Source organism: Chenopodium album, chromosome 14, assembly GCF_948465745.1.
Source record: "Chenopodium album chromosome 14, dcCheAlbu1.1, whole genome shotgun sequence".
In the NCBI taxonomy this organism is placed as follows: domain Eukaryota; kingdom Viridiplantae; phylum Streptophyta; class Magnoliopsida; order Caryophyllales; family Amaranthaceae; genus Chenopodium; species Chenopodium album.
Window position 1 is genome coordinate 35775982 of NC_137847.1, and position 21336 is coordinate 35797317.

Below are 21336 nucleotides of genomic sequence, written 5' to 3' on the forward strand. Positions count from 1 at the left end.
GCCTCCCCCCGGCGCCGGAGCGCCGCACCAACTGCCATCCCTTCTCCCCCTTGAACCGTCGAATTTCTTCCCCTTGAACGAACCACCAATTTGATTTAAAAAATCTTTCCCCATCCCGATAGATCCCGACCTTCCTCCCCTTCCTCATCACGTTTCCGGCTCCCCCACTTGCCTTGTCCTTTTTCCAGCCCTATCCCCTTTCCCTCGCCCCGAATTCAGCCCCCTACCTTCTCACGCTTCGGTTTCAACCTCCGTTCCTACACCTTTATTTCGATCGGTAATTGTCGTGGTGGTTTATTGGCGATGAAAGAGGGTAGGGGAGGTCGGCGAACGACGATGTGGAGCTAAGGTCTGGTCGCGGTGGGTTTGCCAACTCTATGCTTCATCTGGGCCGATGGTTTGGGCAAGGAGGTGGCTGAGGTGGTGGTGGAGCTAGTATGGTTTTAATTTATTTTTTTTTAGAAAAAAAGTTAAAAATAGTTAATTAACAGCTAATTACTAATAATCATTTCTTAAACAAAATTAAAATTAAAACTTGTTTTTTTTACCAATCAAGTGTTGACATGTATAAATTAAATTTTTGTAAAAAATGTTTACCTACTCCACCAGTTTCGAGTAAAATGGGACCATTAAAAAAGATCGGAGGGTAAAGATGGGATTATGTAAAAATAACTCAAAGGTAGGATTATTTTTAGCGGACGCTCCAAAGGTGGGATTATTCTGGGCAATTTTTCCTTTAAAATTTGGTAATGAGACACTTAAAAAACGAAGGGAGTAATAACTTAATAATTACACTGGTTTAAAATAACCTTTATTTGAATGTTGAATTTGGATAATAACCTGAGCCAAATTCAGCCAAACCTAAAAAAAGATTTGGAATGAAATTGACCAATACTCGTATACTAATCATATTAACCTTATCGTAACCATATTGAACCGAATTGAGGGGGTGTTTGGTATGGGTTTATTATAGGGAAGGAAATGAAATTAGATTACCGTTTCCGTTTGAATCTGTTTGGTTAATCACTAAAGTAACAATATCCGTTTTTTGGTGGTAATCCATTCCACCACTTTATTTCCGGTGTATACGTTACTTTCTTCTAACCTAAAAAATCATCACTCTACCTTCTTCTCTCTCCTCTCATTCCATAATTCTCCAAAAAATTCCCAAATTTGATCGAGCAAATCTCCGGATTTTCGCTCAATTTTCTCAATTTTCCTACCTCAAATTTTCTCAAATCAACAATCTTAACACACAGGTTTGTTATGTATCAATTTTTTTGTTAAGGAAACCCTAGATTTTGAATTAGTGTTGAAATTAATGTTAAATTTGTATAATTTTGATTTAGATTTTGATTGTTTGTATTTTTTTTATCTTGAAATGCATGGATTGCTATTTAATTTCCCTATTTTCGATTTCATAATTACCTGTCATTTCTCTTGTTCAATTTCTAGGGTTCATAGTCTTAATATGATATCAATTTCGTCGCTTTTTGGTTTGAATTCTCTACTTGCATGTTCGATTGGAATTTTCTTTTCTCTTTCTTAGGGTTTATATTTCTCAACTTTCGTTGATTTTATGCTGAATTTATTGGTATATATTGCTATTATATCCTGTAATTGTTGTGGTTAATTGGTTTAGGGTTTAACCAATGGGTGCCCTGTTAAGAATTCTACTCCTGTTAACAGTCATAATGCTTCTTCTGGTACTAAGCGGGTTGTTCCTATTGCTAACTGATGATTGTTGCTGCTCTTCTTTTTTTTTTTTTTTTTGGGACAGATTGCTGCTCTTCTTCATGATACTGCTGTTGGCCCTAATTTGATAATTGTTGCTAACAGTCATATAATTTCTATTGTTGCGTTTATTTGCTGGTTATATTGTGTTGTTCTCCTAATTTTTTCCCATGATTTTGGTTTACTTTTGGTGGGTTGATTGTATAGTTGGGGATTTTTCTGGATTTTAAGTGCATTAGGAAGTTGCTTATTTAGAATTTTGATTTGGGTTGGTTATTTTGCTTGTTAATTTGCAGCCTTGGCCCTTCTGCTTGCTTCTGATGTCGTGTCTTCAACTGATGCCCCCCTCCCTTATGCAGCTCATCTACTTCTGCCCCCCTTTTGCTGCTACCTTGTTGCTTCCCCCTTCCCTTCTGCTATTCCCCTGCTGCTGCCCCTCTCCTTTCTGTTGCTTTTTAATAATATTATGAAATATGGGTAGTATGGAGAAATCTGGTGCTTTTGTGTTGTTTTTTTTATGTGCGTGTGTGGTTCAGTTTGTAAGCTAGGTTGTCGACTTGTTAATATGGTTTTTTTTTTTGTTGCTTTGTTGTAGTGGGAGATGCAAGTGAGTCGTTCGTTGATGCTATGGAAGATATGGACCGAGAGATTGCTCTAATTTTTGCTGTTTGACTCCAGATTATTGGGTGTTTGGTATGATTATTGTGTGCTGCTACTATTTTGAGGCAGATTGTTAATGTTGTTCATGTTTGTCATTTCATGGGTGTGACGTATAGGGATATAGTGATTGATATTTTCATTAAAGGAGACTGAATTTGTGAGTTTTGATGATCCTGCTTTTATAGATTTGAAACTGAATGAAAATACTAGTATGTCATCATCAGATCATTCAAAGGTGCCAGATCTTGCTGCTATGAAATGCAGAAAGAATAACAAGTTTTGGAAATGGTTTTTCAGGCCTCAAAATAGTTCTGCTAAATTTGATGATCATGATTTTAAGTCTTGAATAATTTGTGTTCTTCATGTAAATCATTTATTTATTTCCTAGTTTCTATATTCTATATCCTTCAACAATCAACTGGTTTTGTTTTATATCATTAATTCTCCTGTTTCATCTTGTGAATGCATGCTTGTTCTGTGCAAGAATTTCATGAACTTAGTTTTTTCATATTTCACTTATTACATAGTTAGATTGCATTGCTAAATTGTCTACAGCTTGCAGTTCAGGTAGGTGAGCAACTGTGCAGGTGCTGAGCAAGGATAGTTTACTTTTATGTTATTATTGAATACTTGAATATATAGTTTGAATCATACAGCAGAGAGATTATTCTGAATCTGAACTCTTAACTCTGAACAAATAGTTTAGTTCAGAAACTAGTATATGCATAAAATGTATTAATCTAGTTGTATTATCTCTTATATGGCAGACTCATAAGAAAGCTAAGGGGTTGTTTGGAGTTCCATTCATTCACTATGAAACTCGTGAAACTCTTGCGGTGATATACGCAAAAGACAAAGCTATCGGAGATGCAAGTGAGTCGTTTGTTGATGCTATAGAAGATATGGATCAAGAGATTGATAAGCAACCATTGAATGTCGAGAGTGATGAAGAAGATGATGTGAATTCTACTCATTCTACAAGTCAATCCAGAAAACGTCCCATGAAGAAGTAGAAAGTTTTGTCCTAAGTTGTTATTGGAGATAATGTTTCAATGGTTTTTGAATGCTTTTTTTATTATTTATTTTTTTAATTTGAAAATACTAGAATGTCAATGCTTTTGTAATCAATAATTTATGTGACTCTGCCTATATCTAGCCTATGATATATTATGGTAATCAGTTCAAAATATATATATATATATATATATATATATATATATATATATATATATATATATATATATATATATATATATATATATATATATATATATATATATATATATATATATATATGTATGTATATTATGGTAATTAGTGTTACTCTACATTGTATAATGTATAATGTATAGCAAAAGTTAGCCAAGATAACAAAAAATAAAAGGAAAGTTATTTGTTTCCAAATTATTTATGCCAAACAAGAGGAAAGGGATTGGTTATAATTGTTTACGTTTCCTTATTAATACCAAACAACTAGTAAGGGTAACACTATATACTACCCTTTCCCCTCCTAATTTATTTCCATTCCCTTACATTTATTAATTTGTTACCAAACGCCCCCTTAGACTTAGAATGTATTGTGGTTATGATGATCTACGTAGTAGTAGTTGGAATGATGTGGTGCTTTTACTACAATGTTGTCCTTCTTTAGAGGTGCTCCAATTAGAAATTTGGAATCACCTAAACAAAAGGGAGGCACCCAAGCATTGGCTTTCTTGTTGCAGCCCTCTCTGGAGTCGGTTAAAGAGGATAGATATAAGATATATTAGTGAGACTGAAGCTGATGTTGAGATGATAAAGTACATTTTGAATTGCGGAAAAGTGTTGGAATTGCTATCTGTTCATGTTTCTATACAAGGTGATAAAGCAAAAGTCTCAAGGCAAGAAAATGTGTTGTGTGAGAAAATCTTTCGCCTTCATAATCCCACGGGTTGTGAGATCAAATTCTGTGGTCAATATGTCTCCTCTTCGAGTAAGAACTTCATTCCTTGTCGTTGACGTCGTAGTATTCGCTTGGCTCCTTGGTTAAACACAAAGTAGTTTATCAGTTGACGATCTAATTCCTGGGATCGATGATCATCCTCAACGCATACCTAGTAGAATTTCAGTGTTCATGGCTAAATCTTTTGGTTCATCAGGTGATAGTTTAAAATATGTAGTGAGGACGTTCTTTATCTTGGCTATGTTTATCAGTTTCTCTTTACCTTATATCTTGGTTTGGTAAAATAATTTGTTCAAGTGAGCAAGGGATTTCTTATTAGTTTCATTTCGGCTCTTTGTCAATCGAGAAACTATTCTTAATGGTGCAGTATGATGCTGCATATCTCAATCTTTAGCATATTGACGTGAAATCTGAGCTGATAACTCTGCTTTCATTTTTTTAAAGGCCTGATGCATTCAACATCACCTTTTATTTTACACTATTCGTGGTGGAGTAAGTTTAAATTAAATGATAGAGTTATGAAATCAGACGCGTTTGTGTCATAATCAATTTCATGAAACACACTGCAATACTTTACACTGTATTTAAAGGCCGGGCTGCTTTATCTATTCATGGGTTTCCATGAATTTTAAATGTTTTTTTAGCTTGATATGAATATATGATGCTTGTGAGTTGTGAGAATATGCTAGAATTAAACAGCAATTTTGTAATTAGTAATGCATCAAAGATGTTAAATAGTAATGCATCAATGATGTTTAAAGTAAAAACCACACAAAAAAGTTGGAATCGACTGCATTAATTAGTTATGCATCTGCTAGAATTAAACTTGATATTCACAATGATTGTTTGAGTTGTTTCTGAAAAAATGGTTAAAAATCTGCTAGAATTGATGAGTATTTCTTGTTCTGATTTTGTCTGTTTAGCGTTTACTGCCACTTCTTTCTTGGCCCCTTGAATGAAAATTCTTTATTAAAGAGAATTCTGAACATTTCTGCATCTTCAAACTGTCTTGGCTAAGTTGGCTTCATTACTCTATAGAAAGCAAGGATCTATTAACCTCAAACTGAATAATTTCAGCAATTTTCGGCTGATAAAATTACAAGTACAACTCTCAAGGACTGGCTTTTATTAAGACTGACTGTTCATATTGTTTATCGCAGAGTGTTCTCATTTGGCTTGCTCAAATTGACTTGTGTAAAACTTTAATTAAATTGTGTCTTAAGTTGTTCAATTACTCGTGTTGGCAAAAGATTATTACTTAAAGCACCTATACTTTTCAGTGGAAGTGCTGGCCAATTACCAGATGTATAACACCTTTGGTGTCTCTGACTACATCACAAGACCAAGCAAAGTATATCGCAAGCATGTAATTAGAGGAGGACAATTAAGAGTAATAATATGGGTGTAATGTGATTTTAGCACATAGCAGAATTGTTATTCAAATCAATCAGTATATGAAGGTTAAGTGTTTGAATACAGACTCTTGGATTAATAAAAGTAAAATCATCCGCCTTCATAAACAGGTTGTGAGATTAAATTCTCTGGTCGATATGTCTCCTCTTCAAGTAAGAACTTCATTCCTTTTTTTTCAAAGTATTTGTCAGCGCCTTGCCTAAACAGAAAGTAGTTTATCATCTGATGATCTTGGTGATTAATGCCTGGGAAGATCATACTCAATTCATACCTAATAGATTCATTGTTTATGTGTAAATCTTTTGGTTAGTTTGGGACATTCTGTTCTTTTAGTTAATGTGTTAATTTAAGAATAAATTTATACTATATAGTGATGACATTCTTTATTTTGGCTATATTTATCTTTTTTACTTTACCTTATTATCTTGGCTTGGTAAAATAATTTGTTTAACAAGTCTCCTTTGTTTCCTATGAAGTGAGGGATTTCTTGGCATCATTTGTTGGTGCAGTGTGATTCTGCATACATCAATGTTTAGCATAATTTTATTTTTACTGAACTTAAATTATTTTTGCTGAACTTAAATTATTTTTACTGATTTTCTATTATAATTATTCTTTAAGAAAACTAAATTTTACTGAACTGAACTTATTTTTACTGAACTGAAATTATTTTTACTGAACTGAAATTAATTTTACTAAACTTAACTTATTTTTATTGAACTGAAATTATTTTTACCAAACTTATTTTTTTTAAGGTGAAATGAACAGGGCCGTAATTTTGTCAGCTAAATACAGAAGGAAATACTAGAGCCTTATGCTCCCTTTCTGTAAATTTGTTGCACTGGTTTGCATTTTGAATTATTTGGTGTTACAGAGTACTTTTGATTATTTTTGTTTGATTCACTTCAGTTTTTTTCCAACAAGTAGACAATAGTTGTATTAGTACAGAACAATCCATCTGTTATTCATGATATGAGCAATGACATTGTTCATTTTCTTCCAACAAGTAGACAATAGCTGTATTAGCCTTGCAGGATAATGACTTTAAACATGTCGTAGGATTAAGTATAGAAAAGAAGTACAATCAACTGATAGTTAACAAATTGCTGAAAAAGTTGTACATCATCACATCTCAAAACTCGATCAAACTCTACATTAATGAATTCCAAAACTTTACAAAGAATATAAATATAATCCTCTAAAAGGTCAATGAACAACAAAAAAAATCAGCTAGCAGATACATTCTTCTTTAATCTTCTAAATGCTAATAGGCTAATAGTATCTTAATTTGTCTAATTTAGATAGTATGGAGATGTAGCTTTGATCCTATGCCTTCGCTTTTCAAGAAATTGTCGCAAAGATTTCTTCATTGAAAGACCATTTTGTGTTTGACTACATAATTGCTCATATTGTAACTTTGGTGAAATTTGGTCTGCTCCGCCTGTTGCCGGAGATATACACGTTCCTTCTCCCATTTTTTGACTTGCTCGATTTATTATACATCTTGCCTGTACAATACGTTAAACACGAATTTAGTTAAATCATTCTAAAAATAATTATTACTTTTTACTCATCCATTCATATATCAGAGCAGGCTCTTTTAATAGTTTCTGAGTTTATTAAAAATACTACCTTGTTTCATATTATTGTGTAACAATGGGTATTTTTGTGAGATATAAAAAGTCCAATCATTACACATAAAACAGAGGTAGTAGATAACTATATAAAAATTACCTGAGCTTCAGTAACATCACAAACGCAGATTGTTCCATTATAGAATATGGTCAATTGTTCACGCTTTGAATCATCAACGTTAGATCCCCTGTTCAGATAAATCACAATGACATAAATTAAACACATCCATTTAAAGTAAAAGACAAAGAAAGAGAGAAGATAAGATACATACGTTGAGAATGTAGTAGAAGAAGATGAGAGACCAAGCTCCAAATTACAATCCATCTTTTAATTTGTTTCTAATTTAATAAATAATTTCAATCCAATTTATATGCAGAAAGAAAAAAAGAGGGAGAAAGAGTTTGAATAAAAATGAAAAGTTATGATTTATAAATGTTGAAATATATGACAAGTTTAATGAGGACTGAAAAAAGAAAGGCGGTTGCAAATTGGATTAACTTTATTTATATAAAGATGCGAGAAAAGCAGGAGTTTGAGACTTAAGAGTTGTTGAGAAGAGATTTTATAATAAAAGAAGCCGCAGCTTAAGTAAGATGATGGGGTTGGGAAATTAAATGTGGAAAATAAACACGTGAAAAATGATGGATTATGAATATTAGGATTATGCATGTTGTGCGGCACACCGAATTCACTCTGCATATACAACATTACAGATTTTGTTTTGTCGACTATTACGGCGGTACTACCTTATTAGCTGTCGTCTCGTTGACATACGGTATTACTCCTTCCGTGTTTTTAATAAGTAATACACTTTAACCAATATATGATTTAAGGCAATTTAATTGATTTAAATAAAATAAGAGGTAAATGAGGTAGTTGGAATATTAAAAAATTATAAAAGAAAAATAGTAGAGTTCATAGTTTATTGAAAGGTAATGAATATGAGAAGAAAGATATAATAAAAAGGATAGTAATGGGTTAAGGTGGGCACCATGAAAGGAGAGATATAATATTTAAATGTAGTATTTTACCAAAAACGAAAGTGTGACACTTATTAAAACACGAAGGGAGTATCACAGTTTAGTTTTTTTTTATTTTTTTTATTTTTTTTTATTTTTAGGAATGTTAGGTTATATATATATATATATATATATATATATATATATATATATATATATATATATATCAATGCACGTTTTATATCATTAATTATACTTTACTGAAAGTTACATTATAAAATACTATTAATATTTTGAACATGATGGATCTAATTAGACTACTGCATCGATTAAAAAACTTGTGTGAATTATGTAGAACTAGATTAGATCCCGAGCCATGCACGATTTTTCACACTTTGTTACGGAATATCAATTTAAAATTATATTTAAATATAAAAACTAATGTGATCCAAAATCTATTTTTATTTTATTTCAAATCAAGCAACTTAAAATATATTTTTCATCTTTTATGACTACATATTATATTTTTTATTCAAACTTTCTTTGGGTTTGAACCTTGATGACATATTTATTTTATTCTTTTATTTCACATTTGATAATTTCCATTGACTAATTAGGATAGGTTCAGAAATATATATATTCATGATTTTTTTTTTATAAATAATCATTATACAATTAAAAAGTAATTAAATATATAGGAATTTAAAATATGGTTAGATATCTAAGTAGGTAAATATAAGTATTATTTTTTGATTTTTTTCCTAAATTTTGGAAGAAAATATTTTGCATATATTATATATCTATTTTTCAAAAAGTTTTTTTTTTAAAAAAAAAATATACAAAGGACACACCAAAAATTGACACGTGTCATTGCTGGTGTGTCTTTTAGTATATAGTTATTGATTGATTGATTGATTGATTTCAAACGTGATGATTTTGGAATTGAAAAAAATATTAAGCACGGAGTATATCTCTTTTATTTAAGTCGAGTGTGAGGTGCTACTTTTTTTTTAACACTAAGGACCTGTTCTCTACGGCTTATTTTCAGTTCAGTTCAGCTCCAATCAATTCTGTTCAGTTCTGTTCCTAATTTCTTTCTGTCATAATATATTTAGTTCAGTTCAGTTCATTTCAGTTAATCAGCACAGGCCTTAGCTTTTATATGTAGCTAGTCACATGGTGTGGACAGCCAAGGTAGCCAATAGGCCCAGCTGACTCATATATATATATATATATATATATATATATATATATATATATATATATATATATATATATATATATATATATATATATATATATATATATATATATATATATATATATTATATATATATAATAATAATAATAATAATAATAAATACTTCACCTATTCACCTTTTTCCCCGTAAAAACCTCAATTTCCATACAAAAACCCAAAAAATCTTCCCTTTCAAAACTCAATCTTTGTCTCTTTGACTTTTGACTTTTAATTTCTAAAACAAAATTAAATTTCCTCAGTAATTATCTCTTCTAAAGACTAATTTACCTAATATAATTATCTACAATTCACTTGATTCTTTAACTATTTTTTTTGGCAAAATTGAAGGAACAATTTATACTTTATCGGAATCAATTACGATGACGATTCAATCGATATTAACAGACATTTTAATTTATATATCAATTTCAAGATAAAGCCTTTCCCACAAAAAGGTTTTGGTTTGTTGTTTTATTGAAGTATTATTAAAAGGGTTGTTAAACACCGCCCTCAAATCTCCGAGTAACGCCCACAAAATAACCTAAATTTACAAACTTACCCTTACCCTTACCCATTTCACTCCACTCCAAAAGCTTTCAAAATTTTCAGCTAAATTACAAAACAATAAAAAAAAATTGATGAAAATCAAAGAATGTGAATAATTAATTTTCTTACAAAACAACGATTAGGGGAAAACAAAATCAAAGATCAGAAGAGATTGGGTTTGTAAGCAAGCTTCCCCCCACTTTCATCCTATTTTCAGGAGAGAGAAGATTTCAAAGAGTATTTTGCTTCTTCCCAATACTACTACCACCACCTCCTCCCTTTACTTACAGAATCACCACCACCCACACTTCAAAAACATCCCAAACTGTAGATTCGCATCACCGTGCGCGAAAATGTCGATGCAGTTTAAGGGGAAGGCCGTTATGGAGGACGCCGGCACGCCAAAAGATTTTTTTATTTTTTTTTTTTGTTTTTCTGAAAAGGGTGAAAACGCCCAATTATTTCGAAATCTCTGGGTGAAAACACCCAGAAATTTCGAACCACCGATGGAGGTTCGTAATTTTTAGGCGTTTCATGTGGAACCGCCCAAAAATTTCAAGCCACCATCCAAGAGTCGAAATTTCTAGACGTTTCCTACTCTGTTGTGCGAACATAATGGGCATTTTGCCCAGAATCTATTTTTTTTTACTCCCAGAATTATTTTGTAGAGAGAAAATGAAAGAGAGATTACAGACGCGAAACGGATGAACAATGCCTTCCAATCTCCAATGCCTGAATTTGAAAATCAAAAATTGGGAAAACTCAACATCATCGTATTACATTGAATATTGTTAGTGTTACTGTGTTAGTAATAATATTATTATTATTGATTATTGTATTACAGTATTATTGTGGTTGTTAGTAATAGTATTATTATTATTAGTATTGTCTTTATTATTGATTATTGTTTGTTGTAATTGATTTTGAAAGTTATGGTTGTGAACTTGTGATCGATGGTTGTTGCTTGCCTCGTTGGTGGCTGGTGACCACTAGAGAAGTAGAGAGGATAGTCAAAATATTTGATTAGTTTTATAACAAGGGTAGAAATGTATTTTTAGGTTTTAAATGCGGGCGTTAGTTGAAGATTTGAGGGCGACGTTTAGCTTTCCACATTATTAAACTTAGTAATATGAATATATTGGCTTTATAATTTGTAGTACTGTACTTAAAAAAATAAAAATAAATAAAAAAATCATTTTATAATATAATATTTAAAACCTTTCAAAAACAATCCTTTAGAAAATTTAAAGGCCCAATTTTTATAGTTAGAACAGGGCCACCAAATTGCTGGAGACAACCATGGCAGCCACCATAGGATTACTTGGTTAGTGTTATAAAGGTTACTTAGTTAGGGTAGAATTTGTTATGTACACAGGAATGTACCGTACACCCGGGTCATTTGCTCATTTAATCAACAAATGTGCAAATAATTATTTGTTCATTTGTTGATTAAATGAGCAAATGACCCGAGGTGTATAAAACAGACTTTCCAATTAGGGTTATAAGGATTACTTAGTATTATAGGGGTTATTCTGCCAGTGTTGTAGGAGTTGCTCCATTTTTTACAAGCGATCTCAAGGTGTGACTAACCGCACAAAAAATACTTTTTTTTTTTTTAAACATAACACCACCTTCCCTAGCAAAATTTTAATATTGGAGTAAATCAAAATTTATTCACGTATAATTTAATAAAATGTATGGTAATAGCAACCATTGAAGACTCAAAGCTAAACCGACATTGAGATTCAAGTTCTCAATACAATGCATAGAGCATCATTGGTGCAAGTCATTCACTACATTTACAGAAGATTCAGAAAAGCAATTTATATTCAAGGCATGGTATGCATTATTACTTTTCAAACTATTATTACTTTTCAAACTTGTATCCATCTCAAAGTTTAATAGCTCTAAGTTCAATTCATATTTAAACCAAGCAAAAAAACAGACATGACTAAAAAAAAAAGTGCTTTTTAAGATGATCCTAAAGATTTCGACGGCATTTAGACCCTGTATCTATAAACAATGTTTGGAACTGCTACAGATGATAAATCCAACTAAAACTATTTTGCATAGCTGCCAATTCTAAGAAAAAAAACTCTGCATAATCATAATTGTTCCTAATAGAAGCCCCTAACCTTTATGCTTCTGCTGTAGATTTGTAAGGATATACTAAGTATATATTAAGCACAAACATTACATTGCTAGAAACACAACTTTAGGTTTACAATCGCGCTTAGAAATAGTTGTGCTGCATATGAACTACTGAATTTGAGGCTTATAAGACCAAAAGTTAGCACCTTTGAAGCTATGTGCAGTTCAGTTTATCGTTACATACTGTATCATTAATCCTTCCCCTGTCCTTCAAACCCACCCGGTAAAATCCATCCTCCATTCTCCACACTGCCCTTCCAAATAACCCTGCACCCTACTTGCTTTGTTTTTGGAATAAAATCTGGATGGTCATAGACTCATAGGTTACCACGAGGCTTTGATGTATAATCGAAGAGCATACATGTGAATTATATAATAAACCTGACCAAAGAGTATGTTAAGAATTACAAGCAAAAGTTACCATGTACATGAAAACTTACAACTTTTGCTCATACCTCATTACATGCCATTTCATCAAGTTTCTTATGTTTGATATGCTCACCAATAGTGTCCGAACAATGTCTTCAATGATCTAGATTCATCTCCAATATCCTTTTCAACCGCAGCATAACATAAAGTTTCACACTTTCACTCTCCTCCAACTCGGCTAAACAGGGTTGAGTTTAGTTGCTTATCCTTCCCACCTACACATGATTGCAGCACAAGATTAAAATAGAATAACTACAAACGCAAATTATTTTTAAAAATGGCATCTCCTATTTAGAGCTACTCAACTTCTAAGCTACGTAAATGATACAGTAAAGATAAAATGTGGTACCTTGTAGCAGTTATGACCAAGGCCATTTTGCATCAGTCCAACTAAATTGATGATCTATAACATTTCTGTCTTCTCTGGGGCACAAACTTGTTTCAAAGTCCCCTGCCTTGCAGCAATTTAACTTCTTGTCACGTGATACAGCTTCCTCTCTATAAGCTGGATTATTATACCTAGGATGTTGGACGAATGAAACACTTTTCCACCAAAGCTTAAGAGCCTAGCACATGAAGAGAGTAAAGGAAAAACATACACTTGTTAGATCATACACACTAGAGCATTTTACTCCCGGTTAATGCTATTTTTATTTTACCTGAATGTTCATTTAAGAGATTTTAAAGCAGATGGCCAATGTATGAGACTTTAAAACTTTAAAAATCAATAATATGATCATACTTCATCAAAAGAATGATTTATTCAGATAATGTGTGAGCTGGAACGAGAATAGAAATAAAAATGCCAGATATGTGTAATTTGAATTCGCAAATCTATCTCAAAGTTTAAATAACTACATTTGATCCTGCCAGAGTGCCAGTAAATGAACAATCCTACATGGACTTTTGATAATGTGGGTCCACTGGAATGTTACATACATTACCACTTATATCACAGTACCACTAGCAGAATACTTGTGTAAACTATGGCATAAAACACTTGGGAACTGCGAAACATTAAGAAATATGACTTGAGTTTCAAAAAGGGTGCTTTGAGTTTTTGACTTTTCAAAATCAGTTTAAACACAAAATTTTACTTGTAGTACAGGCTTTCGACGCTTACACATCTTACACAACCTAAAAAAGCTTTAGGCTGATGGGCAAGCTCCCTCCTGTCGCAACAGTGCGGGCATCAGAGCATAACTTAGGATATGAAACTATACTGTCTCATTGAGTCCTTTGTTATTCTCTAGTCCTCCCTACAATATCATGGATTTGTGATTGATCTCTTTAATCCCTAATCACTAAGATGTTTCTATTTCATGGTTTATATAACTCTTATGGTTTTAAAGCCACAATATGTTGGGATTTTATAGTAGACAACTTTAATAACTAATTAAAGTTAAAAGATTATGGAAACTGGAAGGTCTAGAAGATAAGGAAAAATTATGAAGCAGTATACTAAGGTCATCATCTCACTCTGAAGTAATAAGAAGGTTTCCTTCATTCTGATTATCACCTTCCCTTAATAGTGTTGACTGGCAAAGGGCTAGATAAATGATGTATCATAGATGCATGTATGCGTTGGGCAGGCCAGTGTTTGTATGCTAATTTCATTCGAAGCAAGTTCTTTTTCTAGATATCGTATCTCAATGATACTGAGCTTGCTTCCTGAAATCAAACTTATAAAAGACAAACACAGAAGTTATGAGGCACTCTTTACAAAAATAGACATATATTGATGAGGTCGTCAAAAGTTTGATTATTCAAAGATGAAAGGGCATTGATGCTCTTATGGATAAAGAGGACAAGATACACAACAAAATGATTCTGACAGCATGTTGTATGTATGTATGTATTGGTGCGTACACAACAAAATGTTTCCTACATCACAAGATTCATAGGCTGCTACTAGAATAACTTGAAAATAATCAATGGAAAGGCATAAAGAAAGTCCAGACATATATCAAAAAGCCCATGAAGAATTTGGAGTTTCTTGAATACTGGAGATGTGGATCATAGTTGATGATGATTTTCCTGATGAATATCTACCAGATTGTACACTCCCTCTTGGAGGTTGAGTACTCTACTTGAATGGTGTGAAGAGGTAAAGAAGAGTCATTTACATGGTCCAAAGTTTTTAGCTTCTCACAAAGCTACAAATTATGTTTCATTATTGAAAAAATTATACATAGATGTTCAATTAGTGGAGTTTGTTAGTAGGTCTCTCAAGATATGTATTCAGTGATACTGATAACACGGTTTATAAATATTGAAAATAATAATTTGACTTCATACACTAGAAGTCAATAGCTTAAGTATATGGCAGAACCTTTCATGGAACTCTGCTAATCATGAAAACAATCATACTAATTTATTTATCTTCTGTACTAAAAGATTTTGATAAGCTTGTATCTAGTTCTATCTTTCTTGTGTCATACATGTTTGTAGTCTGTACAAGGAGGTTAAAACTCTTATGCAATGAACCAATGATTTAACTAAGGTATAAGTAGACAGATTCAGGTGTTCTGCACACTTTAAAGTAAGCTTGTATTGCTCTTGCACCTTGGAGCTACTCCTCTGTTTCCAACGTTTGGAGCCTTTTAAGAATTTAAATTTGTTTTTCATCTCTAAATAAGTTTACAGATGATGTTGGTACTATTTCTCATGGTCCTTTGTACATACTCGGGATAATGCTATAATGGACCCATATTATGTTGACTGTAGGACAAACTCAACCTCAATTTGGCATTTGCATTAAAAAAATTACTTAAGATTCATTGTTTACGAGGTTTCAGCATGACTTAGATATGGCCTAGGCTATTGCTCAAGCTCTACCATCTAAAAAACATTTTGTCAGCATGAGTCTACTATGTGTCAATGTCAGCCAAACTGTCATTTGTTTCAGACTCAAGGAATGCTTGATTCCTTCAGCAAATATTTTGATCTCAACACCCAATTTGTTAACAATAATTTCCACAACGGACCTATGTTACGTGAAAGGCCTAAAGTAAGATTAGAGCAATCACAGTAAGTGGTAACAATGAGCTAACTCCATTTGTGCCCATCAAGCTTATGAGCTAAGGTGACTAATTCCGTTTCATCAGGGAAGCTCCATTCACCAATGCTGGGTTCCGTAGATACCCAGAAAAGCTAAAGCCCATTCTACAGCTTGTTAATAATCCAAGCCCAATTAACTGCTAAGCCAAAGCTTCAGTCACTTTCAATCAAATGTGTCGGACTATAGTTATTCTTCCAAATGATGTTCTTAGATACTAGGAAGGTTGAAATATCTAATTCTGAAATCAATTTAGTACTTCCTCTGCCAGACCCAAGCAAATCATGACTGGACCACTACGATTCAAAGTGTATCTTGAAAAACATAAATAGTAATGCAAAAAATATCCTTAAACAACTCGAGCAATAGGATTAGGTTGAATGGCTCAAATTAGAAGAAGAAAAAAATGTTGCTTCCCTTGGAAAATTATCACTTACATGCCAATATATCCAAACTGCAACTTTGTGCGGCATCAACCAGAAGAACAATAATTGATCAGCTTCCTTTGAGGAACTCACTCTTTGCACTCTTAATATAGCACAAAAATGTTCACCAAGATCCGGGTGATGAACAGAGATAACAACTGACAAATCATTTCCAGGTGCTGTTGCCTTGATTTTCCAACTCCCTTGCATGTCCTGCATGATTTCTTATTAGTCATTTATTTTCTTATCAGTTCTAGTATGAGGAATCCAGCTGATGACACCAAATAGTCGAAAGTATATCTTTAAAGAAATTGAGTAGAATAGCTACAGTTTACTGTTTGGTAAGTGAGTCACCATCAGCACAGAAATAACAAAATCATCTGCAATGCTGAGATACAACAGCTAAAACTTATGCATTCCTAAAAGACCTCAAGCTAATGCAACAGCAACAGATTTTTTCAAGTATCATGATACTGATTTATAATTGATTCTGCTCTTCAGACAAATACTACGGTATACTACTGCATATGAATGAGACATCAAAATAAAACAAATACCCAATCATAAATTTAAGTTTTAAACATTCAAAGAGCTCCATTGAGTTTATTAAGTTCAGGAGACATTAATCCTTCGAGTCCAGAGATATAGCTCTGCCAATGCACATCATCAAGAACAAACTGTTGAGTAAAAGGTCTACTCATACAGCACATCATCGATTAATTAACCTATCTCCCACAAAACTTTTTCTCATTAACAGACAAACTCATCCAAGGGTTCATTATACAAGAATAATAATCAAATTATACAGCAATTATTGATTTGTAACAAGCACATTCCATATATATTGTACAGAACATAAAGTATTATCTTTAAGAAATTCATATAAAAGCCAATAGTCTTACCTACAACACAATAGTCCATTCAATTGTAAGAAATGAATAAATCAAGATGTCAGTAAGCAGTAACCTCCTCTAATATTTATCTCAGGGTTTATTTAGAAAAAGTGGTTCCAAGAAGGTGACTCACAATGAACAGCAGGAATCTGAAAGAGGTTCCAAATGCCTGCCCATTTTTATTTTTGAAAAGTCAAGGAATAGTTTATTTCTCCACCCTATATGGGCTACAATGCTACATTTTAGGCTATAGTTTTCTTAACACTTGGGGACCCTAACAGATGGTGCTTCAACCTATACTCTCACTACTGTAAGGAATTTCTCATGTTTGTGCGAAAGATTATTGTCCCGCATTGGAGATTGGTAGGAAGGTAACTAGCATATAACTTTGTGGGCTAATCCTGCTATATTTTGATAGTAATAGAGTATGATAGTTCTTGTCTAAATGCAAGGACCTCTATCTAAGTATTATAGAAACATGTGCATATCTCTTGAGTCTTGGCAAATAAAATGAATGATGTTTTGCACACTTACGAATTAAGGGAATGTCATACCATGAAAGGGCTAACATGTAATGCTTTTGCAACCACGTCCGAGCTTGGATTAAAAACAAATGTTACTCTTTCTCCCCAAGGTGTATTAGTTACCTAGACAAAAAACAAATTTATCAATATCACAGTAAAATTGAAACCTGATAAACTATATTGAAAGAATCAAAAGAGTAATGCATAAAGAATTTGAAAGGTGATTCGATCTCAGCAATCATCTAATAAAACAGTTGTATTTGAGATTGATTCATTACCTCAGCAATACACTTCTTCAAGTTAGTAGAAGAGTTTTCTTGGTCATAGCAGTAGTATAAACTCAACGGATTCTGTTCATATCCCACACTAGGCGGTATTGTTAAGAGAAATCTGCAAAATAAAGGCACTGTATTTCAGAAATTTATACATAAATTAGGCCTAATATTCTTTAAATTTTCTAAATTGATGTTTTAAAAGAAAATTGTTGGCATATTGAAGAGTTTTTCATCCAAGACTCCAAAAACAGCTGAGTTTTTATAGAATGAATGTAGATACAAGTTATGAACAACAAACTACTTCCTCCATATTGAAGCTACTGAATATGCCTTACAGTATCCTCCTTGAATAACAGAATATGCCACGTCAGCTCAGATGGTTATAACTGATTGTTTCTGGAAGCTTCACTTACATAACAGATTTAGTCACAAGTTTGTTATGATTGCTGATGTAATAAGCTAGTATATAAGCTTGTATTCTGAGCTCACACTGATGTAATGCTCATAATTCTGTTTTCCTCTCTCTAATCAATAGATTTCTCTCTTTCTTTCTCTCTCTAAAATTCTTGTTCAACAAGTTTCTGCAAACTTCATCATGGTATCAGAGCCGAAATCGGTCATTTTCTGAGTATTTTGATCATCTTCCGCAACGTTTTCAGGCATTTTCTTCTTCCTTGATCATCTTCTTGATTCGATTTTTTGTGTTTTCATTGCCTGTTTCTGTTTTTCTTCATTGAATTCTTCATATCTGCTTCTGTTTTTGTTGGATTTCTGCTTCATTCTTCAATATGGAAGGCCAGTCACACAGTTTCTCTCTTAATTCGAATCCTGCTAGTGTTTATTTTCTGCATCCTTCTGAAAATCCTGCTTATCCTCTGGTTTCTGTTAAATTCAATGGTGATTGTTACAATGAGTGGCAACGTGGTATGATCATTGCATTTGCTGCTAAAAATAAGCTCGGCTTCATAGATGGAACTCTTCCTAAACCTCCAGCATCAAATCTGCTTGAATGTCAGGCTTGGGACAGGTGTAATGCCATGATTATTGCTTATATTCTCAATTCTCTTGATCCTGGTATAGCCAGGAGTGTTTTGTATTTTAACACTGCTCGAGAAATCTGGAAGGATCTTGAGGATTGATATTCTCAGAGTTCAGTAGCTTCAATATTGGTGATTTAAGGAAGTGATTAGACTATATAAACGAACGAAAAAGGCTATAAAACGTAAACCGCAATAACTTATCACTTTTCTTTCATATTGGTGGTATAATTTTATCAATTAATTCGTTCGTTTACCTAGTCTAATATTTTCATCAAAGTGCGTGCCAAATTAGTACTCCATATATCAGAAAATCACACTGACAATTTTCAAAAGTAAAATAAACAAATAAACAAATTGACAACAAATACTTAAATCGAAAACCGCGGTAAAATGCAAATGAGAAGAATGAGTGAGTAGTTTAAACTTACACGGGGCCAGTAGTCCCGGCAATGTTTCGAGCCTCGTCAGCTGATAAATGGTTAGAAGACGGCGAAAGAGGCGAGACATCAAGATGAATGAGTGCATAACGAACGTTGTATTTAAAAGAGTGGTGGACAGGACGGCGGCGTTCGTGCCAAACAACTCCTTCGTAAAGAATGATGCCGTCGTCGTCGGAAGGTAATGCCCGACGGAGGAGGAGGCGGAAGGGAAGGAGGAGTGAAAGAGCAAAGGAGATGATGGAATTCCAAATGATGGAGCCTAAGAAATAGAGTAACTCCATTTTTATGAAATTGTGGCAAGTTTTTTTGGTTTTAGGCGGGGAGTTTTGCTGGTTTCGGTGGATTGGGTTGAACTAATGATTCTACCCAAGATGAGTGGTGAGTGGTGATAAGCAAGTCCACGTATGTTTATTACTCCCTCCGTTTTTTTTTTATTTGCATCACTTGAGAATGCACAAAGTTTTAGGAGAGCAATAAAATATTGTGAGTGGTCGAATAAATTATTATAATAAATAAAAGTGAGATGGTGATCATGAAAGAGAAGGTATGTGAAAAAAGATAGGTATTTTTATTATTTAAGTGGGGACCATGGAAGAGAGAGAAATGATAAAATAATTTGAGTGGGGTTTAAAGTAAGAGAGAGAAATGATAAAATATAGTATAAAGTTACTAAATATAGAAATGATACATTTAAAAAAAAAAAAAAAAAAAAAAAAAAAAAAAAAAAAACCCACAAAAGGAAAGTGATGCAAAAAAAAAAAAACGGAGGGAGTATTACTCTCAACTAGTGTGTTATCCGAGCTTTGTTCCGAATGGTACTTTGAATACATCTTTGTGTTTTTTTAAGTGTTTACTTAGGGTCTGTTCTCATTTACTGAATTGAGCTGAGATGAACTGAATTGTTTATGAGATAAGGAAATTAGGAAATGAATTGAACTGAAAGTTGAAGAGAACAGGCCCTAAGATGGACATATAATTTTAGACAAATTAATTGACTTAAGTAAAATAAGAGGTGAGCGGTAATAGTGGGTTTTGATGGGATCATGAGAGGAGTGAAATATATATATATATATATATATATATATGTATGTATACTTGGAAATGCTTAAGTTTTAAGAGAGTAATGTTTTTTTTTTTTTTTGGCAATGGTGAAAATAGGATACAGATATCACCCAAATCTCCTCAAGTTAACTACTAGGAGATGGGCTTTGGCAACACTAGTTCTAGCAACCTTAATGCAAAAAAACAAAGTCTCTTTTACTCGCTTCACGAACTATGTTCTTAGCTATGTTTTTTAATTCCTCCTCCGCGCTTGAGGGGTGTTGCAGTGCCTTCACAGCAGCCATAGAGTCCGTTTTATCACAACATTTGGATACGCTTCCGGGACTTCCTTAATTACATTTAGAATTGCTAATAATTCTGCCTGATCTGAGGTAGAAGCAAAAACCCTTGCCGCTTTTTGAAGGTGCTGATGTCTGCTTGTTTCTGCTATCCACGCTGTTGCCGCTTCCCAAGATACCTTGTCGTTCTTTCTTCTTTCTTCCAAGCTGCGTCTACACAAACTGAGAGGAAGGCCCTTCCAGTTGCCTCCCTGTGCTCAGAAGGTCACCTTGGGGTTACCATGGGTGTAATTCCCCTTAGGCGAGCTGTCCTCATTCTTGAATTTGATTGCTTGATTCCATCTTTTGACGTGCGACTGTATTGAATCCATCACTGAGATTGGATTAACACTCACGCCCCTAAATATGATTCCAAATCGCCCATAATGTCACCACGAACAAGGTGATATGGAACGCCCCAGATTTTTTGTCCTGCATGAAGAAGCTCAGAAAGTTAGTGACCCAATCCCTGCAAGATAGAAAACCAGGGTTAGCTGATAAATTGCCCAACGGAAAAGCCTTCCAGATCCTCTGAGTTACTTCACAAATTCGAAAGAGGTGATTCATGGACTCCTGTTCTGTTTTGCAGAGGG

General features: G+C 33.2%; 2 protein-coding genes and 1 long non-coding RNA gene across 5 annotated transcripts; 1 reads left to right on the forward strand and 2 right to left on the reverse strand.

Moving 5' to 3' along the window:
• The first annotated feature begins 1082 nt into the window (after positions 1-1082).
• Positions 1083-3583, forward strand: LOC145579179 (uncharacterized). The gene is made up of 3 exons (XR_014099078.1): positions 1083-1259; positions 2330-2427; positions 3162-3583. It is a non-coding gene; the product is annotated as an uncharacterized LOC145579179 (long non-coding RNA).
• Positions 3584-6982: 3399 nt separating this feature from the next.
• Positions 6983-7975, reverse strand: LOC145580210 (protein TIFY 5A-like). Its single transcript, XM_081637615.1, has 3 exons — positions 7656-7975; positions 7484-7571; positions 6983-7257 (listed from the first exon to the last, which is right to left on the reverse strand). The coding sequence occupies exons 1-3, from the start codon at positions 7706-7708 to the stop codon at positions 7042-7044; spliced, it is 357 nt and encodes a 118-aa protein (XP_081493741.1). The 5' UTR covers positions 7709-7975; the 3' UTR covers positions 6983-7041.
• Positions 7976-12083: 4108 nt separating this feature from the next.
• On the reverse strand, positions 12084-19697 carry LOC145580209 (uncharacterized). Of its 3 annotated transcripts, none has more exons than XR_014099335.1 (7): positions 19353-19697; positions 17888-17999; positions 17640-17732; positions 16205-16405; positions 13059-13275; positions 12736-12924; positions 12084-12581 (listed from the first exon to the last, which is right to left on the reverse strand). XR_014099335.1 is itself a non-coding variant. In XM_081637614.1 (6 exons), the coding sequence occupies exons 1-5, from the start codon at positions 19643-19645 to the stop codon at positions 13069-13071; spliced, it is 906 nt and encodes a 301-aa protein (XP_081493740.1). In that variant the 5' UTR covers positions 19646-19697; the 3' UTR covers positions 12084-12924; positions 13059-13068. The 3 variants fall into 3 exon arrangements, 1 of the variants encoding a protein (XP_081493740.1); XR_014099334.1 differs by having other exon boundaries at positions 12084-12661; XM_081637614.1 differs by having other exon boundaries at positions 12084-12924.
• Positions 19698-21336: the final 1639 nt, after the last annotated feature.

Excerpts from the sequence above, each read along its gene's own strand:
- LOC145580210 (XM_081637615.1), bottom strand. The coding sequence starts at position 7,708 with ATGGATTGTAATTTGGAGCTTGGTCTCTCATCTTCTTCTACTACATTC. Across the intron at positions 7,572-7,655 it reads TCTTCTACTACATTCTCAAC|GGGATCTAACGTTGATGATT; the intron begins GTATGTATCTTA and ends TTATCTGAACAG. Across the intron at positions 7,258-7,483 it reads GTGATGTTACTGAAGCTCAG|GCAAGATGTATAATAAATCG; the intron begins GTAATTTTTATA and ends CGTATTGTACAG.
- LOC145580209 (XM_081637614.1), bottom strand. The coding sequence starts at position 19,645 with ATGGAGTTACTCTATTTCTTAGGCTCCATCATTTGGAATTCCATCATC. Across the intron at positions 18,000-19,352 it reads GCCGGGACTACTGGCCCCGT|ATTTCTCTTAACAATACCGC; the intron begins GTAAGTTTAAAC and ends TTTATTTTGCAG. Across the intron at positions 17,733-17,887 it reads TGAAGAAGTGTATTGCTGAG|GTAACTAATACACCTTGGGG; the intron begins GTAATGAATCAA and ends TTTTTTGTCTAG.